The sequence below is a fragment of the Bombina bombina genome, chromosome 6, assembly GCF_027579735.1.
Source record: "Bombina bombina isolate aBomBom1 chromosome 6, aBomBom1.pri, whole genome shotgun sequence".
NCBI classification, from domain to species: domain Eukaryota; kingdom Metazoa; phylum Chordata; class Amphibia; order Anura; family Bombinatoridae; genus Bombina; species Bombina bombina.
Window position 1 is genome coordinate 91,154,791 of NC_069504.1, and position 21,793 is coordinate 91,176,583.

The 21,793-nt window shown below is 33.6% G+C and overlaps 1 protein-coding gene across 1 annotated transcript in view; it reads left to right on the forward strand.

Annotated features, from left to right (window-relative positions):
- The window catches only part of PCLO (piccolo presynaptic cytomatrix protein), an 876,537-nt gene that overhangs the window by 619,804 nt on the left and 234,940 nt on the right, over window positions 1–21,793 (forward strand). The window contains exons 11-13 of the mRNA XM_053719164.1: window positions 754–2,926; window positions 8,758–8,900; window positions 10,880–10,961. Coding sequence (XP_053575139.1) covers window positions 754–2,926; window positions 8,758–8,900; window positions 10,880–10,961 — 2,398 coding nt within the window. The remainder of the gene's footprint in view (window positions 1–753; window positions 2,927–8,757; window positions 8,901–10,879; window positions 10,962–21,793) is intronic.

Genomic DNA, 21,793 nt, shown 5'->3' on the forward strand with positions numbered 1-21,793 from the left:
AATAAATAGAACATATTCTTCTATGTGAAGAACATTGGAATGTGAAATATTCATATTTTCATGTTGGGTTGGTGCATTAGAGAATATGCTATCAAATTTGTGCGTGAGTAGGGTGTTTTTCCCCCACTGTTTTGCTCCTTTGAGTTCTATGGGGGAATAGGTTATCGCATGCACGATACAGTAACTTCAGCTTTTTACGCACATCGGGTTAGCATGCGAGCGAAAACAGTTTACTTTCAACTGATAATACGAGTGCAAAAAGCTTACCTCTAGCACAGTTAACGTTTGAGCTGGGGTGCTAAATAGCGATCCACTCGTAATCTGGCCCTAAATTGCTTTGAAGACAAGAAATGTGTGGATAGATTTCTTTTCTACTTATCAGCCATTATTTTCTGACTGTTCTCACAATGAAAGGCAGTAATTAGCCCTATAATGCAGAGATACAAAGCAAATTATTACCTGCCATACCATTTCTACAGGTACAGTGATTCAAAACCAGACAGTTATGTGAAAGGATCCATGTAGATCTTTTTTTTTTTTTTTAATTTAGATATTGTCACCTCAAATCTTAAGATAAAAAGGAAATACTGTAATAAAAATGCATTTTCATACCTTATTACATATAGAGATACTATTGTATTTTAAATGGGTTCTTTATTATCAATCTAATAATAAGAATATTATTACTTTACCAGTTTCTTGTTTTTTTGCTACTGTTATCCTGATTGCATTTGTGTGCCTTTATCTTTGTAGAACAAAACTTTTCAAAGCGGGACGCAAAAGAAAGTGAAAAGAACTCTCCCAAATCCTCCACCTGAGGACGCTAACAGCCTTCAGTCGCCATATGGTACAGTTGGATCAGCTTCTCGTAGAAGAATTTGTAGGACTACTACAATGGCTAGAGCTAAAATTCTTCAAGATATTGACAGGGAATTAGACTTGGTGGAAAGAGAATCATCAAAGCTAAGAAAAAAACAAGCTGAATTAGATGAAGAAGAAAAAGAAATTGATGCCAAATTAAGATATCTTGAAATGGGTATCAACAGGAGAAAAGAAGCTTTATTAAAAGAGAGAGAAAAAAGAGAAAGGGCATATCTTCAGGGTGTAGCAGAAGAACGTGATTATATGTCTGACAGTGAAGTTAGTAGCACAAGACCAACAAGAATAGAAAGCCATCTAGGCTTAGATAGGCCTCAGACTGCTGCCCAAACAGATTTTAGCTCATATTTACCACCACAAACCCAATCAGAATCTCAGTTTGCTCCTCCTACAAGTCCATATACTCAGTATCAGTACCAAACTCCAACCTTGCTTACTCAAGCACCAACACAGTATCCTCAGCAATCCCATTTCCCACCATCATTGTACCATCAACAAGTGTCCTCATATCAATCTCAACCTACATTTCAAGCAGTGCCAACTATGTCTTATACTCCTCAACCACAGTCTACATCATCCCAACAAACATCTTATCAGCACGCATCCCAAATGATGTTGTTACAACAAAAATCAAGACAAGATGCTTTAGATTTAGATTCCAAGATAACATCACACTATGATGTAATCAGAAATCAACCTCTTATAATAGCACCTGTTTCAAGTGATAACAGCTACTCTGTTTCTCATCTGGGGAACAAATACAGTACTTTGGACTTGAGATTAGGGTTAGATGAAAAGAGTAGCATGGCAAGTAGTCCAATGTCTAGCATATCAGCAGATTCTTTTTACGCAGACTTAGAACATCATGCCTCTAGGAATTATGTGCTCATTGATGATATTGGAGAGCTTACCAAAGGTTCTGGATCACTGAGCTCTGCTTTTGCACTTCATGACAAAGAGCTATCAAAAGCTGATCGTCTTCTTCGAACTATAGAATCACGAAGAACCCCAGAAGTAACAGACTTTTTATCTCCTCTTCCAACTTCTTCCAGATTACATTCATATGGAAAAACTGATGAAGATTCAATGGAGGATCCATATGAATTAAAACTTCTCAAACATCAAATTAAGCAAGAATTCAGAAGAGGTACTGATAGCCTGGACCCTTTGTCTGGCTTTTCTCCATATTATCATTCAGATAGTCTTTATAGGCATTTGCACAAGAATGAAAAATATAGCATTGGCAGGCTTACGTTAGAAAAACAAGCAGCAAAACAGCTTCCACCAGCCATTTTGTACCAAAAACAGTCTAAGCACAAAAAATCACTTATAGACCCTAAAGTTGCTAAATTTTCTCCAATCCAGGAAAGTAGAGATCTAGAGCCTGATTATTCAAGTTATCTTTCCTCCAGTACTTCTTCAATTCCTAGCATTTCCTCAAAAGTAAGATTACTTCAGGATGATATTACATATGGCTTGAGAAAAAACATCACAGACCAACAGAAATTCTTGGGTCCTGCTCTGGTACAGAATATTGGGACAACTCTTACTCCAAATATAAGAACATCATTGCAAGATGAAGTTGACAAACCTTATGCAAGTGGTAGTAGATCAAGACCTTCCTCTAGGCCATCTTCTGTTTATGGACTTGATTTGTCAATCAAAAGAGACTTATCAAGTTCTTCATTGAGACTTAAAGCTAATGAGGCAGAACAAATAGATGGTTCATTCAGTCATGTAGCACCTTCTGGGAGAACAAAACCTTCCAGCCTGCCTATTAGTCAAAGTAGAGGAAGAATCCCAATAGTAGCACAAAATTCTGAAGAAGAAAGTCCATTAAGTCCTGTTGGTCAGCCAATGGGTATGGCAAGAGCTGCAGCTGGCCCATTACCACCAATATCTGCAGACACCAGGGACCAGTTTGGTTCAAGTCATTCTCTGCCTGAGGTGCAACAACATATGAGAGAAGAATCACGAACTCGTGGGTATGATCGAGATATAGCATTCATCATGGATGACTTTCAGCATGCCATGTCGGACAGTGAAGGTAATCATGGCATCAGACTCCTCTACCAGTATCATAATACAAATCTTAATTTCTATGCATGCTTTTAATTTATGATCTTGTGAATTTTATATTAGTCATTTATGTCAGTGTTATTTTTATTATTTCTTCATTTTATTCATTATTTTTGACATTTTACATGTTTTCACAACTGTTATCTTCTTTGTTTCCTCAATGTTATTTTTTACTTATTTTGTTTTAACATAATTGATGTATATATTCAAATTGTGTTTGATATCTCCCTGTTTGTTTTTATTTATCAGTGAAATAAGTTAGCTATAAAAACAATTGTTTCTGGTCTATCACATAAAATAGTTTTCATGTATAAAAATACATTTTTTTTTACATTTTAGTATTTCAAGAGGTTCAACCCTTGCATTTTAAGACTTATTAAACATTTTTACTATAATATTTGAGTAGATACTTTTTCAACTGCTAGATTTTATTTTATCAAAATAATACTACACATGCAAGGGGATTCAGAAAATGCTCCAAAATTAAATGTGTGGAGTACATAAAATACCATAAGACTTGTCCATGTATTTTAACTCCTTGCTACTGAAAATCCCCGCTACAAACTGCTATGCAACATGCTAACTGCCTTTCCAGCAGCAAGGAGAGACCAGTTTTAGAGACTATAATCAGAACACATTTATTAGTTGTGTATACATGGATTTTATTAGAATACATTTTTTTCTTATAGCTACGAATCTGCTTTTCATTTTATGTGCTCAGTTTTTTATGTTTATGTATATATAGTTCAATAAAAAAATTGCATGCACTATTTTTGTTTTTGTAATTGCTTATGATTTTATTTAGGAGATTGCATGACTTTAATTATGCATGTCTATGTTAAAATCTTGTATGTACATTTTGCAGAAAGCAACATACAGTATTTTGGTTTATAAATTAATATTGTGTTTTTGCCATCTGTTTTGTCAATAAGATAAATAAAAAATCTTTCATGTGTACTATGTGACATTTAAAATTACAGTTTATTAAAAAAAGTGGTTGGATAACTTTGCTAAGTTACATTTGCAGGTGAATAACAGCACATTATTTAAATGCCATCATATAGCAGCACTGCTTAGCAACAGAGAAGTATTATAGCCTGTATGGAAAATTATGTTAATGTATTTTGATGTAAATGCATTAAATATGCTCAAAATACAATTGTTTAAATATAATAATAGTAATTATAGTTTGATGTTATAACAGTAGCAACCAACATTATTCTAAATATAATTAAGACCATTGATTCCTTGGAGTATTCAATCAATGCAACATTTCTTTCTTGTTATATTGACATGCTAATTTGCTCAAAAGCACTAGGACACACGTTGTTTTTTCAAGATTAACACATTGGTGGTATTTCTTTTAAAAGGAAGATCAATTTTATTTTGATCAAGTATGGTAAATATTCTGAAACTGGAAAATATTCTGGAAGTATTTGTTTATACTTGCAGGCATGTATACCAATTTTTAAAATTATATTAATTGATATGATAAAAAAATATTTAAAAAATGCTGTTAATTAATATGATAAACAAGATGAGTACTGTGATGGGGAAGTGAGACCTGAGTCCTTTGGACTAATAGGTTCTATATTAGAACACCCTTACAATACAAAATTGTATGTATTTCCAGTTAAAAATTGTTGCTACTGTTTTAGAAAAGTAGTTTTCTTAATAATATATATTTATTTATGAATTTAATATCCTAAATTAAAAAGATATTTAAATGTAAAGCATAAAAAATACTTCTCAAAATGCTATGCAATCTGTTTCTTAGACGTTCTAAACTTACTCTTTTAAATTATAAGACTAGTAATGTATATTTTTCTTTTGGTTAGTGCAAAAGAGTCACTATATATTTATTTTACATGAATTGCCAAATATATGTAAAATAAATGCTACCGTACATACTTTAGTTTTTTTTTTTATTATTTAAATAAATGTCTAATTATCTTTATACAATCGTGTGCATCCAAAACATTACAAGGAAAGCATATTATTTTCTTGCTAGATGTTTTGGAGAAGAAATTGGATATTTTTACTATAAGAAATCCATTCTTCCTTTATTGAAAAAATCATGTTTTGAGTATTAACAGTTATATTTTTTTGTTGGAATTTTCCATGATTACTTTGTCTGTTGATAAATGTGTTTTTTTTTCTGTTTGTTTTGGATAAATCTTCAGACAATACCTATAATGATGGTAGGAGTTTTTTTGTTACCAATCTTGTAGAAAGTCTGTGTATGTCTTTGTATTGCATGTCAGTTTTGTTCTTTATTAAGAATTTATAAAAAAAAAACAAAAAAAAACACCCTGGATATAAAAATGTGAAATAAAAAAAAAATTACAGAATTTCAATATTTGTTATTAAAGATCTTATATAAAACCATGAAAATTATTTTGTTTTGCTGTTTTCTGGTATACCAAAACAGCAAGGTTATTACCAAAAATACTTGCACACATTATAAATTATTATAACCACTGAATATCTTTGTGTATACATTACCAACATTTTTTACAGTGACTTTTTGGTTATATTATCTAGGAAAACATTTAATTTATTATTTGCATTAAGATGTTTTAAAGATGTGTGACTTTAAAATGTTCTCCAGGTCCAAAAACCTTTTTTTAAAAAAAAAAAATAAGGATAATAAATATATCATGACTTATAGAGGACAAAACTAAAATGTATGGAGATGCAATTAAATTGGATGATGCAAAAAAATCATAAGTGTATATCATTAGACTGTCTTTCACATCATTTTTGTTTTGCACTTACAAGTAATTTATTTTAGTTTTTTTTATATATATATATGTAAGAACCTCCAATCTCATAAACCATATTCACTTTTTGTGTAAATAGGAGATATATGTAGGTTAGGAAGCCTGCTAATTATTATTCCCACAATATGTCCCTTTCAGGTACTTTGTTGTTCTATTTGCAGTTATTATATGGTGGTATGTGGCAATCAAATTGCTTAAATTAGTAATATGTTGAACTAATAAAGTATACCAAGTTTATTGTCAAGATAAAAAATATGCATACTCTTTATTGTTTACATGCATAGTTGTTTATTCCACTCCTAGATAATCTTTTCAACTGGTTTATTGAAAAATCACCATATACTTTAATGGGGATTTTCTGTAAAAATAAATTCCAGTTTTGGAATTAACCCCATAATTCAAAGTTTGCGCTGTTTATATAAAATTTATGTTGTTGACATTAAAAAAAAACATAAACCAATAAACCAGAATATTGAATATATTTTGTTATTTTGCTGCATGGCAGAATTTTGAAATACTTTTGGTTGTCATTTTTAATAGGGTGCTAATGCTACCACTATCCATGACACAGACCAAAAAGTTTTGAGCAAGACCTGCAATTGCTCAGTTTTAGTAATTATGTATGTGTGTGTGTATATATATATATATATATATATATATATATATATATATATATATATATATATATTCTGTCATTCCTCAAGATATGATTGCACAGTGCTTGCATGTTTATAGTATACAAATATATATCTTGAAGGCTTAACAGAATCTTTATATTTAGGTAAGGAAATATAGTATATAAATTGTAATACTAATGAGAATTTACAGATTGTGTATTTACAGAACATGTGCCATGTATCATCAATAAGGTGTACAGTTGTCACTTGTAATGCTTGTTACAGAAAATGCCTGGGCCTCATGTATACTTGACTTATAATTACTTTGCACTGAACAAATGTCATAGGCAATTGTCTAAATAATTCTTACCTTGATTTATATAAAAATGTTTGTTATTTATTGGTAGCGTCTTTTATTGATTTGTCTATCAATTTACAGAACCAACTAATTGTTTTCTAAATTTAAATATTGAATTATGTAGGTATGGCTAATGTTTCAGAATATTTGTTAATAATGAAAGTTAGCCATATTTGCTCATTCTATATGAATGTCCTTAATAGAGTCATTCACCTATCGATAGTGTTATGCATTAGCTAGCTTTTATAAGAAAAATATTTTAATATCATTTTACTCAAGAATACTCTGATAAAAATTTTATGATCTAACAAATAGATGCATATGAGTCATGGAACCGTAATTAGCAAAGGCTGGTTAATAATTTTCTAAAAATCAGAGTTCTTTTTTAAGAGCGACACAAAATGTATTTATCACACTTAAGGCTCCATGTACTAACAGGCGGGCGGACAGCTTTTCGACTTGCGAAGCTGTCCGCCTACCTTCGCTACAGGCGGGCAGCGGATCTGTTCATCTTTTGGCCTGTATGTATCATTACACACTCATTGCAGTGTGTAATGCCCGCCTCTTCACTCACGCGGAGGAAGGGGCTGTCAATCACTGAGAGTGAGCGAGCTCTCAGTGATTTTCCCTCGCCATATATGCGAACCTGCCCCGCAAGGGCTCCGGAGCAGCTCTTGCTGCTTCGTACATAAAGCCCTTCATTTTCTGGCAATAAATATGCATTCTTCCATAATATCCTTTTATGACTAATGTTGAGTATGTAGTGAACATGGGTGTCATATCAAGGTGATGAAAGTGAGAAAATTAAAAAAAAAAAATCAATTTACTGTAGTTACAGAGCTGGTGTAATTTTTTTCCCCCAACTCATTTGTGTATAATACTACTAAAAACTAAATCATATAAGCCCTCATTTTGATTTGTACCCAAACAAGAGAACGATATTACATAAATTCCATAACCCTTTTCTTTATTAACAGTTTTGGTTTTATACACCTTATATATTCCCTAATAAGATTGGGGTTTATTATAGTACAAACCCTCAGGACATTCCAATATGGAGACAAATTTTAAGTATTGTCCCTACAGAAGCCTCAATGTTAGATGATATAAACTATGTAAAAAAAAAATTGTTCTGTTTTGTATTTGAAAGAGGGTAAAAAAAAGTTTATGTAAAAGTTGTTTACATTTAAACTAGCTAGAAACCAATGTTGCATACCTAAATATTTGTTGCTTACTGCATGGACAGAGATAGGCCTCTAAAATGAAAGAAAGCCTCTAAGAAAAGGAAAATATATTTTTTGATTCAACAACTGCATCATTTTCTTTCTATGAAACAAAATATATTCTCAAACTTCTTTTAGATTCTTTTATATTAAACAAATAAAAGATTTTCATACAAAAATCTCCCTTTAAGTGGCTATATAGCCATAAGTTAGACGTTTCCACTGTTCAAAGTGATGGGATACTTTTTGTGTAGGCAATAACTGTGCAAAAGATATATTGTAAAACACTGGAAGAACTTGTCATAATTTCAATAACATTTATAAGTTTAAAATAAAGACATGGATTTTAGGTTTCATATTGTTTAAGATCGTTTGGCTCCATTCAAATTTTTGCATCAACAATATATATGATTAATAATATCCATCCTCTTGTTTTCTTCAAGAAAAAACCCATCATGAATAATGTAAAACAGATTAATGTGATGTATATCATGGTTTGTTCTGCGCAAAATAATGTATACTTGAGGCCATTTATGATTGCACCCAATAAAAATGATTCTGAAAATATGTATTAATTTCACCAACCAGGCAGCATGTCAAAAATGTGTTGGTTTCTAATGATTTAATTTATTCTTGCTTTGCTTACAAGCTCATCACTAACTGCTACCTTGCTTGTATGTTCGTGTCTAGTATCTTGCCTGGGCTGCATGTGTATTTCATTTTTTTTTTTTTGCATGATTACCAAATGGCAAGGTTTTGTTTTCCGTATTTGCTCTGACTATGGAAAAAAGATTTTGACATGTACTTGATTTTCAAAGCCTATCATCTGCGTCGTGAAGAAACTGACTGGTTTGACAAGCCAAGAGAATCACGTTTGGAAAATGGCATTGAGAGAAAACTAGCAGACAAATTATCTCATGCACGGCAGTCTCAACAACAGGAACAAGTAAGATATTTTGAGGCATTCTTATAACATTTTACTATGTAAATAAATTAGCCTCACTGCTTTTATACAGGATTCTTTTAATGGACAAAAGGATCAAATATTTGTTTTAACTAATTAACCCCTGACCAATATTTTTGGAGGATGCTTTAAAGATTGTCTAATCAGTCTACTTTTTTATGTGTTAAAAATTGAGTTCTCAACTAGCTCTTTATACTTTGTAATATTTTAATTAAAAACATAAGCAGTGGATGCTACCGTACTTGGCAGTGGAGTAAGTTGTCAAAAAATAAAATGCTCAAGTGATATAGCTATTTTTATTGTAAGTTTCTTTATGAAATAAATGTAAACTATAAACTGTAAATAAGCATCACAATTGTTTTCTTTTGTAACTCTATATATGCATGTGAAAAAGAACTGTTAAGCAAAATACTCTATTTGAAAGAAATGCTCCCTTTATGGTAAGTAGCTGTTAGTAATTACTAAGAAATGCATTGTTCCCTTGGAAGAAATAGTAATAGAATATATAACAACTAGGTTCTGCTAAGCATGGTATATCAGGTTCAGCATGCAAATGTAATTTGTGCAGATGATATTTTGAAGATTTACAATGGGTAGATTGTGTATTAAATTAATGATGCAATAGTTATTTACTTTTAAACAAATTACTCCTAGAAATTAAATGGAAATTAAAGGAACATGAAGCCCAAAATATTTCTTTCATATTTCAGATAGAGAATACAATTTTAAACAACATTCCTTTTTAATTATTTTATCTAATATGCTTTATTCTCTAGATATCCTTTGTTGAAGAAATAGCAATACACATGGGTGAGCCAATCACATGAGGGATCTATGTGCAGCCCCCAATCAGCAGTTACTTTACCTGTGTAGACATGCTTTTCAACAAAGGATATTAAAAGAATGAAACAAATTAGATAACAAGTAAATTGTAAAGTTGTTTAAATCTGCATACTCTTTCTAAATCATGAAAGAAAGAATTTGGATTCCATGCCCCTTTAAGATACAATTCAAATTCTTTCATATACAAATACATAAAAGTTATCACTATAATAGTTACATTTGAAAGTTAAACACTGGGACAATTTCCTTAATAGTGAGGAACATACTGTGTGCATGTTAGAATATTTTTCACCCATGTACATGTCTAATAGGTAGAAAAGACAGATAGGCAGATATACAGACAGACAGACAGACCCAAAGATACACACTCCCTGAACGTTTACAATATATATGTATTCAAAATAAAAATGTTAAATAACCAAAAATGTATCTATGCCCTGAAATTTCACTAGTGTGTATCTGGTTAAAGATTTTTTTACTGCACCTTTGTAGCTAATATACTTCTTCTGACATGACTGCAGGGTTTTATGGACATTTTTTTTCTTCTTAAAATATTCATTATTTAATAGTTCTAATACACACTAATGAAGTGTAGACAAACATTTGTTTGTCAAATGTTTCTATAGAACAAAATGCTAACATTTGAATATTCAAACATATCATGATAATAAAGTCTGTTATTATCGGTATACAAATATTCAAACGTGCCAGTAGATTTTCAAGTGTTGCATTTAATGTAGGGAAAATCTTTCTGTCTCATTTGCTAGATAAACTTAAAATATTAGTTTAAAAATAAAAAAAAATATAACTGGCATAAATTCTTTTCTTATCATTATTACATATAGGACATTTATTGTTATATCAATATATATATATATATATATATATATATATATATCACTATATATATATAACTATATATATATATATAGTGATATATATATATATCTATCACTATATATATATATATATATACACAAACACACACACAGTATATATATATATATATATATATATGTATATATATATATATATAAACATTGTATATATATATATATATATATATATATTCCATGTTTGGTAACAGCTGAATACTACCTCCCTATCTTATACTCTTATACTTTTTTATATAGATGAATGGAAAACCTGTACATTATGTGTTTCCTTATGCAAGAATTAAACTTCAGCGGGATCCAAAGGACCACACAGTTTCAGGTAAGCACAAGTACTAAATTCATGTTTCCTCTTATAAACAAAATGTATCACAGATAAACAAGTGAATGTACAAGGCATACTGCATAGTTGTTCCAACTTTATTGTAGCTGTCAATAATATCATGTCCTAGATTCACTAACAGCCTCAACAGGTCTCACCTTAGTCTCACAAACGTGTATGTTAAATAGACATTGTACTCAAATATTTTATACAATGCATATGACAGAGCAATATTTATAAATGTTGAAAATATAATTGGCTGAAGAAAAATGTTAGTAACAGCTATTCAAATTCAGAATAAGAACATGTGTTTAACCAAAAAAATAAAAAGTAGATTTGGAAATACCCTATTACCCTGTTCTAGGCCAGATTACAAGGGGCGTGTTAATATTTTCTCCGCTCACACACAAACCCTGCTCAAAGTAAAATGTTAACGTGTGCGAGTTAGCACGCGTATTACAAGTGGAAAGTGAATTGAATGCGCTCAAGTGAAATCCAATGCAAGCTAACTTCAGGACTTCGGATATCTTATATCGTGACCACTTTAACTTTTCCCCTAAACGTTAATGGAGCATGCAGAACGGAAAAAAAAATAACTTACACTTATCGCTTGCTTTTTGTTTATTAGAAGGCCGCTAAATGCTCAGCAGTGGAGGGGTTAATTATTTAGCAGGTAAGGGTAATAGTATTGTAATGCAGAGATTACCCAACCAACTGACACCTCCTTGATCCCTCCCAAACAGCTCTCTTTCACCCCCCACCCACACACCTCCCCACTATCTTAGGTACTGTCAGGCAGTCTGCCAGTATGTAGTTTAGGGCTTTTTTTTTATTAGATTTTATTATGATTATTCGTATTATTATATTATTATATTGCAGTCTAGGGAACCCTCTTCAACACTCCCACCTCTCTGATCCCCCAAACAGCTCTTTAAAACCCCACTAGTGGCGACCATCTTTGGTATTGGCAACTGTCTGTCAGTACTTAGTTTTTATGTATTACCATATGAAAACAGATGCCAGTAGCTCAGAAACAGCAGCTCTCAGCTGTCACTTAACATACATACATATATACACATATAATCACATCAATAAATATATATATATATATATATATATATACACACTCATACACACACATACATACATATACGTCTATATATATATATATATATATATATATATACACACACATATATATATACAGGGAGTGCAGAATTATTAGGCAAATGAATATTTTGACCACATCATCCTCTTTATGCATGTTGTCTTACTCCAAGCTGTATAGGCTCGAAAGCCTACTACCAATTAAGCATATTAGGTGATGTGCATCTCTGTAATGAGAAGGGGTGTGGTCTAATGACATCAACACCCTATATCAGGTGTGCATAATTATTAGGCAACTTCCTTTCCTTTGGCAAAATGGGTCAAAAGAAGGACTTGACAGGCTCAGAAAAGTCAAAAATAGTGAGATATCTTGCAGAGGGATGCAGCACTCTTAAAATTGCAAAGCTTCTGAAGCGTGATCATCGAACAATCAAGCGTTTCATTCAAAATAGTCAACAGGGTCGCAAGAAGCATGTGGAAAAACCAAGGCGCAAAATAACTGCCCATGAACTGAGAAAAGTCAAGCGTGCAGCTGCCAAGATGCCACTTGCCACCAGTTTGGCCATATTTCAGAGCTGCAACATCACTGGAGTGCTTAAAAGCACAAGGTGTGCAATACTCAGAGACATGGCCAAGGTAAGAAAGGCTGAAAGACGACCACCACTGAACAAGACACACAAGCTGAAACGTCAAGACTGGGCCAAGAAATATTTTAAGACTGATTTTTCTAAGGTTTTATGGACTGATGAAATGAGAGTGAGTCTTGATGGGCCAGATGGATGGGCCCGTGGCTGGATTGGTAAAGGGCAGAGAGCTCCAGTCCGACTCAGAAAATCTAATGACATGGCCTCCTTGTTCACCTGATCTGAACCCCATTGAGAACCTGTGGTCCATCATCAAATGTGAGATTTACAAGGAGGGAAAACAGTACACCTCTCTGAACAGTGTCTGGGAGGCTGTGGTTGCTGCTGCACGCAATGTTGATGGTGAACAGATCAAAACACTGACAGAATCCATGGATGGCAGGCTTTTGAGTGTCCTTGCAAAGAAAGGTGGCTATATTGGTCACTGATTTGTTTTTGTTTTGTTTTTGAATGTCAGAAATGTATATTTGTGAATGTTGAGATGTTATATTGGTTTCACTGGTAAAAATAAATAATTGAAATGGGTATATATTTGTTTTTTGTTAAGTTGCCTAATAATTATGCACAGTAATAGTCACCTGCACACACAGATATCCCCCTAAAATAGCTATAACTAAAAACAAACTAAAAACTACTTCCAAAACTATTCAGCTTTGATATTAATGAGTTTTTTGGGTTCATTGAGAACATGGTTGTTGTTCGATAATAAAATTAATCCTCAAAAATACAACTTGCCTAATAATTCTGCACTCCCTGTATATATATATATATATATATATATATATATATATATATATATATATATACACATACATATACACACACACATTATAGCCCATACCAAGTAAATACCTTTAAACATTCCCTTACTTACATTGTTACAAACATTGAGATCAATCCCAATCTTTCTGATTTTCTTTTTAAATATGAAAAAAATGTGATTGACCTTTTTTTTTTTTAAAAAACCACAGTGATCAAATTTATTCCAAATTAATCACAGCCAAGCTTATAACTGCCATGAAATTCAATCTCCATGTTCCAAAAAAAAACCATCACCCTTATCGACCAATATAAATCACAGAAATATATATCGTACTGTTTCTGATAAGTGCTAAAAAATCATAACTAAATTTGTATATGGGTATGATGTGTATACTGGGCATGTTTGCTCAATTTTTTTTTTTTCTTTTTAACATTTAGGACCAGATTACAAGTAAAGCATTATTTAATGCTCCTGCTCGAGCATTAATTGTGCTAGAAGTAAACTTTTTGCGCTCGTATTATGAGTTTAAAGTAAACTGTTTTTGAAACCCCACTCTCGCGCAAACTTGATCACATATTCTCATATGTAAGAATATCTTCTATTTATTCACAAATACATATTTCTACATATACCTGATGGTTTTTGGTACAATATACTCTATATCTATACATAATTATATATAGGTATAGCTATATACAGATATTTATAGGCATATATTTTTAGAAATACTTAGAACATATTCTGATATGTACAGAACATTGGAATGTGAAGCATTTACAGTAAATACATTAAAACCTTTGTTAAATATGAATATTGCATAAATATGCGTTTACATATTTTCATCTACTTAAAGGGACAGGAAACCCCAAACATTTATTTCATGATTTTAATAGAGCATTCCATTTTAAACAACTTTCCAATTTACTTCTATTATCAAATTTGCTTCATTGGGACCTATTTAATAATGTGCAAGTGGACATGATACGATGTAGCGTATCATGTCTGCTGCACATCGATAAATTCCGACAGCATTCTTGTGAACTGCTTGTGCAATGCCATCCCCTGCAGATTCACAGCCAATCGGTTGCTAGCAGGGGGTGTCAATCAGCCCGATCATAGAGGATTGGGCGGATTGAAGACCACAGCCTCAGTGGCAGCGGATATGTTATGGAGCAGCGGTCTTTAAACCGCTGCTTCATAACTTCTGTTTCCGGTGAGCCTGAAGGCTCGCGCGGAAACAGGGGCATCAAACTCCATTCGAAGCTTGATAATTCGGCCCCCTAATCTTGTTTTGCCAAAGGAACAGCATTGCAAAGTTATGAATTAAGTAACAAATGTAAACTGAGAAGTTTCTTAAAAAATTTGCACTCTATCCAAGTAAATAATGGTTAATCCCTGGATTAATGTTAAGTTATTATGTTCAATGTATCTTAGGATCAAGTACTTTAACCTTAGCTATATTTGAAGTGTATTTCAAATTGATTTTATTTTTCATAATTTGTTACATTCAGACCATAAATTTTCCTAGCACTTTAATAATAAGGGTGAAAATGCGAATGTTTAAGGCCTTAATTCTGTAAAAAAGGGTGTCTCTCTAAGAGGCGTATACTGCATTTTCACGTTGGAAGATGATGCATTAAGTACAAAAGTGCACTATGGAAATCATAATTTAAAAATCTTACAAAATGAATAATTGAACCATTCACATTAAAAACGCAGGGAAAAATTGTATTATTAAGGTGCATCAAAATTCGTAACGAATTTGTTCTCCAAAAATCGTATTTTATCAAAAACATAAAAGTTGTAGGTTAATTACTCAGAAATAAATCTTATTAACTATGCACAGTGTGAATCATAACTTAAGTATACAGGATGTGCAAAAAAAGCAAGAAATTTGTACTTAAAAGTACAAAATACAAAGTGTAATTGTTGTTTTTTTCTAAAATTGGCTGAAAATGGGCGTTCCATGGGCATATATTAAATTTTCCCTCAAATCCCAGCAAAGTTCTATAAACATTTTCACACTACAGTATTCTCTTGCCAGTTAAAAAGTGGTGATTTTTTATCAAAATAATCAAAACACTAAGGGCTAGATTAGAAGTGGAGCGCTAAATTATCGCGCATCTGCAAACGGGCATATTTGCATATTTACTGGTTACTGCTACTGTGAGCTCGTGGTAGCAATTAACGCTCAGAAAATTATCCAGAGATTAGATCTCTGTTAATTTTCAAAAAGTGTCCTAAATGCCCTCAAAATAGAGGGCATTATAGTTTTTGTTATTTAAAAACATCTAAATATAAAAATAAAAAAACAACTGCATTAGGCAGTTTTGGGGGTCTAACGTTGGTCGGAGTGGGGTGTTCAAAAAAATATAATTTAAAAGTGCCTTTACATTGCAGTCTATGGGAACTGTGTTTTCTCAGTAAATATATGTATATGAATATATATTTGCTGTGCTTGGGTTCTGATGCTGTCTCTGACCACATCAGAACAAGGCTCCTATAGGAGCCTATGAAAGTGCGCTCTTGTGAGCACAATGCTTCCCAGCATTGTGATGTGAGCTCGCATTCGTATTGCTGTGAACTTGTAATACCAGCTCACATTAGCATGCTCTGGTATTACAAAGTGGAGCTCTAATATCGCTTTCTTAAAATCGATATTTAGCACTCCACTTGTAATCTGGCCCTAATTATTCTGTAAGGAAAACCTATGCATACAAAAATTACAGCAAATTAAAGATATAGTGCACTGAAACAGTGTAGATTGATTTGGATTTAGCATAATGTTTAAGTTTTAAAACACGCCGGTTTCCCCTCTGTACTTCGCCCTCCATTGGGAACTTTTATCTAGCATAGAGCTCTCATTATTTGTATGGGAGACATATCGCCACTTGCAGGGACAGCCCTCTTTTTATAGAATTCCATGAGCTCTGCCCCTGTGAGTGGAAAACCATGTCTTGACCGGCACCTAGTGCAGACTGCTGTTGGCCTGTTTAAAGCTGCTCCACACACACAGTGTCTGCAATGCCTATGATTGGGGATTGAGAAAACACCTCCATTTACGATCTATGCTGTGGAATTTGAAATGGCACCTTGGTATGAGGTGTATGGCCCAATAGGAGCATTCCCTATAATACTGTGGCTGCTGTACTCGTGGAGTTTTGTAGCCTTGTGGTGCTGTTATCTATCCTGAAGTGTTGGAGTGTGTAAGTTTACAAGTGCCAGGATTATATCTTTGGCAACTTTGTCATCCTTGTGCTGCTCAAATTTGAGATACTCATAGTATTATAATTAAGTACCCGGAGCGTCTATACTACACTCAAGTGCCTGGGAAAGCTTTTATTCTGCTTGAAACTGGACACCCACCAGCATTAACATATATATGGGTACCCTTAATAGGAAAGGTTTGCTTTTATTTATATAGGAGTATTTAACCCTGTATTGGCTGGTACCATGCCCTGTACAATCTTGTATGTTTTATATGGGATTTTATATAGCTTTGTGGAATTGTAAAATATATTTGTTCATAGTGTAAGTGTTATAAAAAACAGATCTTGTTGTGCAGCCTTTATCACACTTTGGCTTCCATTTTTTGTGCTGTTCCCTCTTTTCTCTTCTTTTTTGGTAAAAATATATAGTTCTGTTAGTTCTGGCACCTTAAACTAAAAATTAATTGGTATTGAGTGCTCTCTCTCTTTAAACTATTTATTAGTATTTTTTACTTAAACAGCAACACCAAGACAAGGGTTCATGATCTCAAGATGAAGGGTATCAGGTTCAGCAGTAATTTGGGGAAGCACTTCTTTACTGAAAGAGTAGTTGATTCATGGAATAAACTTCTATTAGAGGTGGGAAACACTGTGGGGGACTTCAAGAAGGCATGTGATAAGCATAAGGCTATCCTACAAACTAGTTAAACTTACACTTTATGGGGAATTTGGGCAGACTTGTTCTTATCTGCCATCAAAATCTATGTATCTCGGGGGCGTGTCCAAGCTAAGATGGCGATCAGTCGCATTTTCAGAAGCTCCTGCTTCAATTATTCTTACTAGCTATTATTCTTTTGCGACTGATCATCAAATACTTCAATTCTACTCTCAGGTTTTTCTACTATATATGAAGGACTAATTGGTCTACTTGCTTGTTAACTACATCCCAGATTACGCCACGCTGGGTGAGTTGAGGCCTAGTGTAGCGTTTACAGAAGAACCTGTCTCCCAATATTAACACCGGAGGTTTGAGAGTCTCTCCAGGATGGCGACACTAACCCACTCCACATCTATGCTGGCACTCCACACGCATCTAAAGTTTCAGCTTGAGGCCCTTGAGCGCAAAATGGACAGTCAATTTGGGGATCTGAAAGACCTTTGTAGGTCAGTATATAGACCGCCAGACCCGGAGTCAATCATCATTGGAGGTGGGCAGGATAAAGCGGGAGCAGACCGGGTGCCTCATATCATCATAGCCCCGAGCTCTGCAATGCTGCCGCTTAACGCACAAAGTAAATTTCGCATGCAGATACAGCGGGCAGTGGTCGACACTATGGAGCAGCCTGTACTATACTTACCTGAGGCGGACAACAGCCGTACAGCCACACCGGGTGACCTGACTTGCGCCACAGGACAGCTAACTAAAATGATCAGATCGTCCTCCCTAACGGACCAGCGAGGCTCTGATAACACTATACTCTGGTCTCCTCTTTTTTGCCTCTCGCCACTAGCGGGGATCTTGAATTGCCTTCAGCAGTACAGTATGTACTACGATATGGGAAGTAATAAGACAGCTGGTACTAGGGGTAGACACTGGCAAGGGCTGACGCTCACATCATACAAGCAGTTATCTGGGAGCCCCCACGCTTACAAGCTACAGTTTCCACGCTCCATCCGCTCAAGATCTCCTCAAGACAGCCATGCTACCATCAGGGCTGGTGTGGGGTAATCTATCTCTGACTAGAAACATGACTCCTAACTCACACTGATACTGTTCTATTATGACCACGTGAAGTGCGATGTGAAGCAAGAACAAAGATGATATGTTTTACTTTATTTTATTTCTGTGGAAGATCTTTGCTTATAATCTAGTACTGATATGATTATTCCATGTGTCCATTTGTGCCGACTATTATGAGAGCAGTGTGTTTAAGTTCACTCCACAACGACAACAGATCATTCTCAAACTAATATCATTGTTGGTTTACATGTGAAATATGTTTTCTGGGTTTTTTTTTCTTTTATTTATTTTCTTCTTGGGCAATTAGCTTTCTTCCATCTAAAACTTTTTGGACGCTAAAGTCTGCACCTGTTCATACAATTGCATGTGTTATCTATTTGTTGTCTAGGGTTTTGTGATGTTATTGCTGGATAGCGGGCTGGCAGATAAGCTCCTAACAGAGATAGGCATTCATCTATACAAGACCTTTATATGGAGAATATTTTAGCCTAGGTTTGATACAGTACTAGCTGGTTATCTTGCACACAAGTTTATAAAGAGAAGCATCCCATAGTTACTCTAAAGACACCTCATTAGAAATAAACTAGGGAGTCGTTTTCAGCTTCCGGCTAATACTTGCCCCTTAATTTTTTATTTTTTTTCAAGAGTTAATATGGTTCATAGCTCATATTCATAGTTAGAATGCCTTACACATTCACCCTAGGAAAATCCATATGCCTGATACAGGCTCCCTTGGTACCATATTATATCTTATACACCTGAGCCTTTCTAAGTTAAAGTTAACATTTGGTTTGGATTTAGGAGATGTTTGAAAAGCTGATGTGTTCCTAATACTGGGGCTTATAATTTTTAAATATGTTATCAGTAATATTACCCCTTACAAGTTACTACGCCTATGATTCATAATGTGGTCCCTATTCCCCAGAGAACTGTCTGGATACATATGCTTCCTCATAGCCTCCTAACCTTAACGCTTAATTAAGAACTAACATAGTTTAATATATATATATCAGTACGCCCTGAATGGATACCTACTTATCCTGATTTAATTATCGGTAGAAATTTCCAGTAGCCTCTGCTCCTTGCAATCTTACGTACCCCTCCCATCAAAAGATTCCCTCCTGGCAAATTTTTTCATATACCCTTAGACAACTTACACTACCCCACAGTTGGCATTTTATTTAATGGACGTTCCCTAACCTGAATCCAGTAGGACACGCCTCCCATTCCCCCCCTTCCTTGCCTCCCTCCCCCCTCTTATTATTATACGAGCGGCTCTTGCCCGCTGCATCCCCTCCTCCTTTTCTCTATCTTACACCTTGTACGTTGGCTCTGAGTAACCATATTTGATATAATCCTTTAACATGGGTCCAAAAGCGGCCAATACAGTAGCCACGTCTCATTTAAGCCTAAAAAGTAAAATGAGGTTTTGTTCTTGTTTGTCTAATCTCTAGTGGGTTCTAGATTCTGCTGTCTTTTCATACATTCCATATGTCCCAGATATTTAAAATTCGCATAGAGGGTTTATCTGGACACTCAACTCGGCTCTTAGTAATTAACCTGGGTTTCTGGGTCACCTTATCTCCCCCATCCATGTTATTGACATGAATAATATAAGCATCTATCTAAGAATGTTAATGGAACCACTTAAAAAATCGATGTATATTTACTTGTTATATTTGTGACAAACTTTTTTTTCTCTTCTCTGATTGTAATTTTTGAAAAACCTCAATAAAAAAATAATTAAAAAAAAAAAAAAAAAAAAATCTATGTATCTATATAAGCACAATTTTCTATTCTAATTGACATCAAAAGTTGATAATTTATTTTAAAATATCAATGTAATTTGTGCTAGGATAACATGAAAGACTTAGGGCCAGATTACGAGTGGAGTGCAAAATATCACTTACTCAAGCGCAATATTTTGCGCTCCACTCAGTAATACCAGCACATACAAATTTGCACTGGTATTACAAGTTAGGTGTAATGCGAACACAAGGTAGAGAAGCATTGCGCCTCACAAGAGCTCGCTTCCATAGGCTCCAATGAGAACCTTAATCTCATGCTGAGAACCAAGCGCAACAAAAGGCTAAGTCGCTCCGCAGATTTTAAATATATGTATATACACATATTAAAACATAAGTATATATGTATATAAGCATATATCTATATATTTATAGAGAACACACAGTTCCCCATATGTAAAGTTATCCCACAACCGCTCACTTTTACCCCTAAAAAAATGCTACTAATACACTACACTTAAATTTGGGGGCAATTTAAGCAAATTTTGAAAATTAACCAGAGATTTTCAGAACGCTAGTTGCGTTGAGAAACAGTAATCTAGATTAATACGTATGAAAAAAAGAATTTTGTATAGTTTGTATATTTTTTAAAAGCATGAATTGTTTCAATTAAACCAGATACATTTTGTTTTGATAGTTATGACAGTATGTCTGTTTAATAATCCTCTCTTCCCAAGCAGTAACCTATCTACTCATTAATATTTGCTATTAAACCGGATAATCTGTAGGTACAAATATATCAGCATTTCTGAACTGTTATCTCTGCTTGAATACTTTTGTTTAGCTTGTATTAAATGTTATAGGTTTTAAGCACATTTTCTGAATGCCTAAGTAATTGCTAAGAATTTTATTATAAGCACTACCAAAAATATACATGAGACGCAAATGCTTTCATTGCACGTAGACAAAATATATGTCAGCATCTTTTAATTGTTTTCTTGGCCAGTACAATATTCAAGGGCTACTCTATATATATATTTTTATATTATATCAAAATAACAAGGAGTATTGCATTGAGCAATGATACTTTTTATTGGACTAACTATACATTTATAAGATGACAAGCTTTCGGAAGAGTTCCTTCCTTTATCAAGTCTGAAGCAATACTGACCTATTCAATGGAATTTACAGATTATATCTCTAAACACAGCATAGATAAGAAGACAGAAAGTGCAGGGAGAGGAGGAGGTGTCGTAAAAATCATGAGGGGGCTTAGGTAACAGGCAGACAGTGTCCAGTGTAGGAGAACAGACAGGGGAAATATATAGCTTTACATAGAGCATATACTGACATAAAGTTATATATCAACATTGAATCAATATCTATAAAGATGTGAAATTGTATATACAGGGGAAATACAAAAGTTAAAAAAAGACAAAAGTGTGGACATAGGCTTACCCGTGTACCTATGTATAAAGAATGTGGAATATACAATGTAATTGACTAAATGAAAGTACATTACAAAATTTTTTTTGATAATGTGTTAAGAATCCAGAGTCCACATTTAGTCCAGAATTAAACAAGTTGAAGTGCATTATCATTTTCATTTCAAAAGTTTTTCTT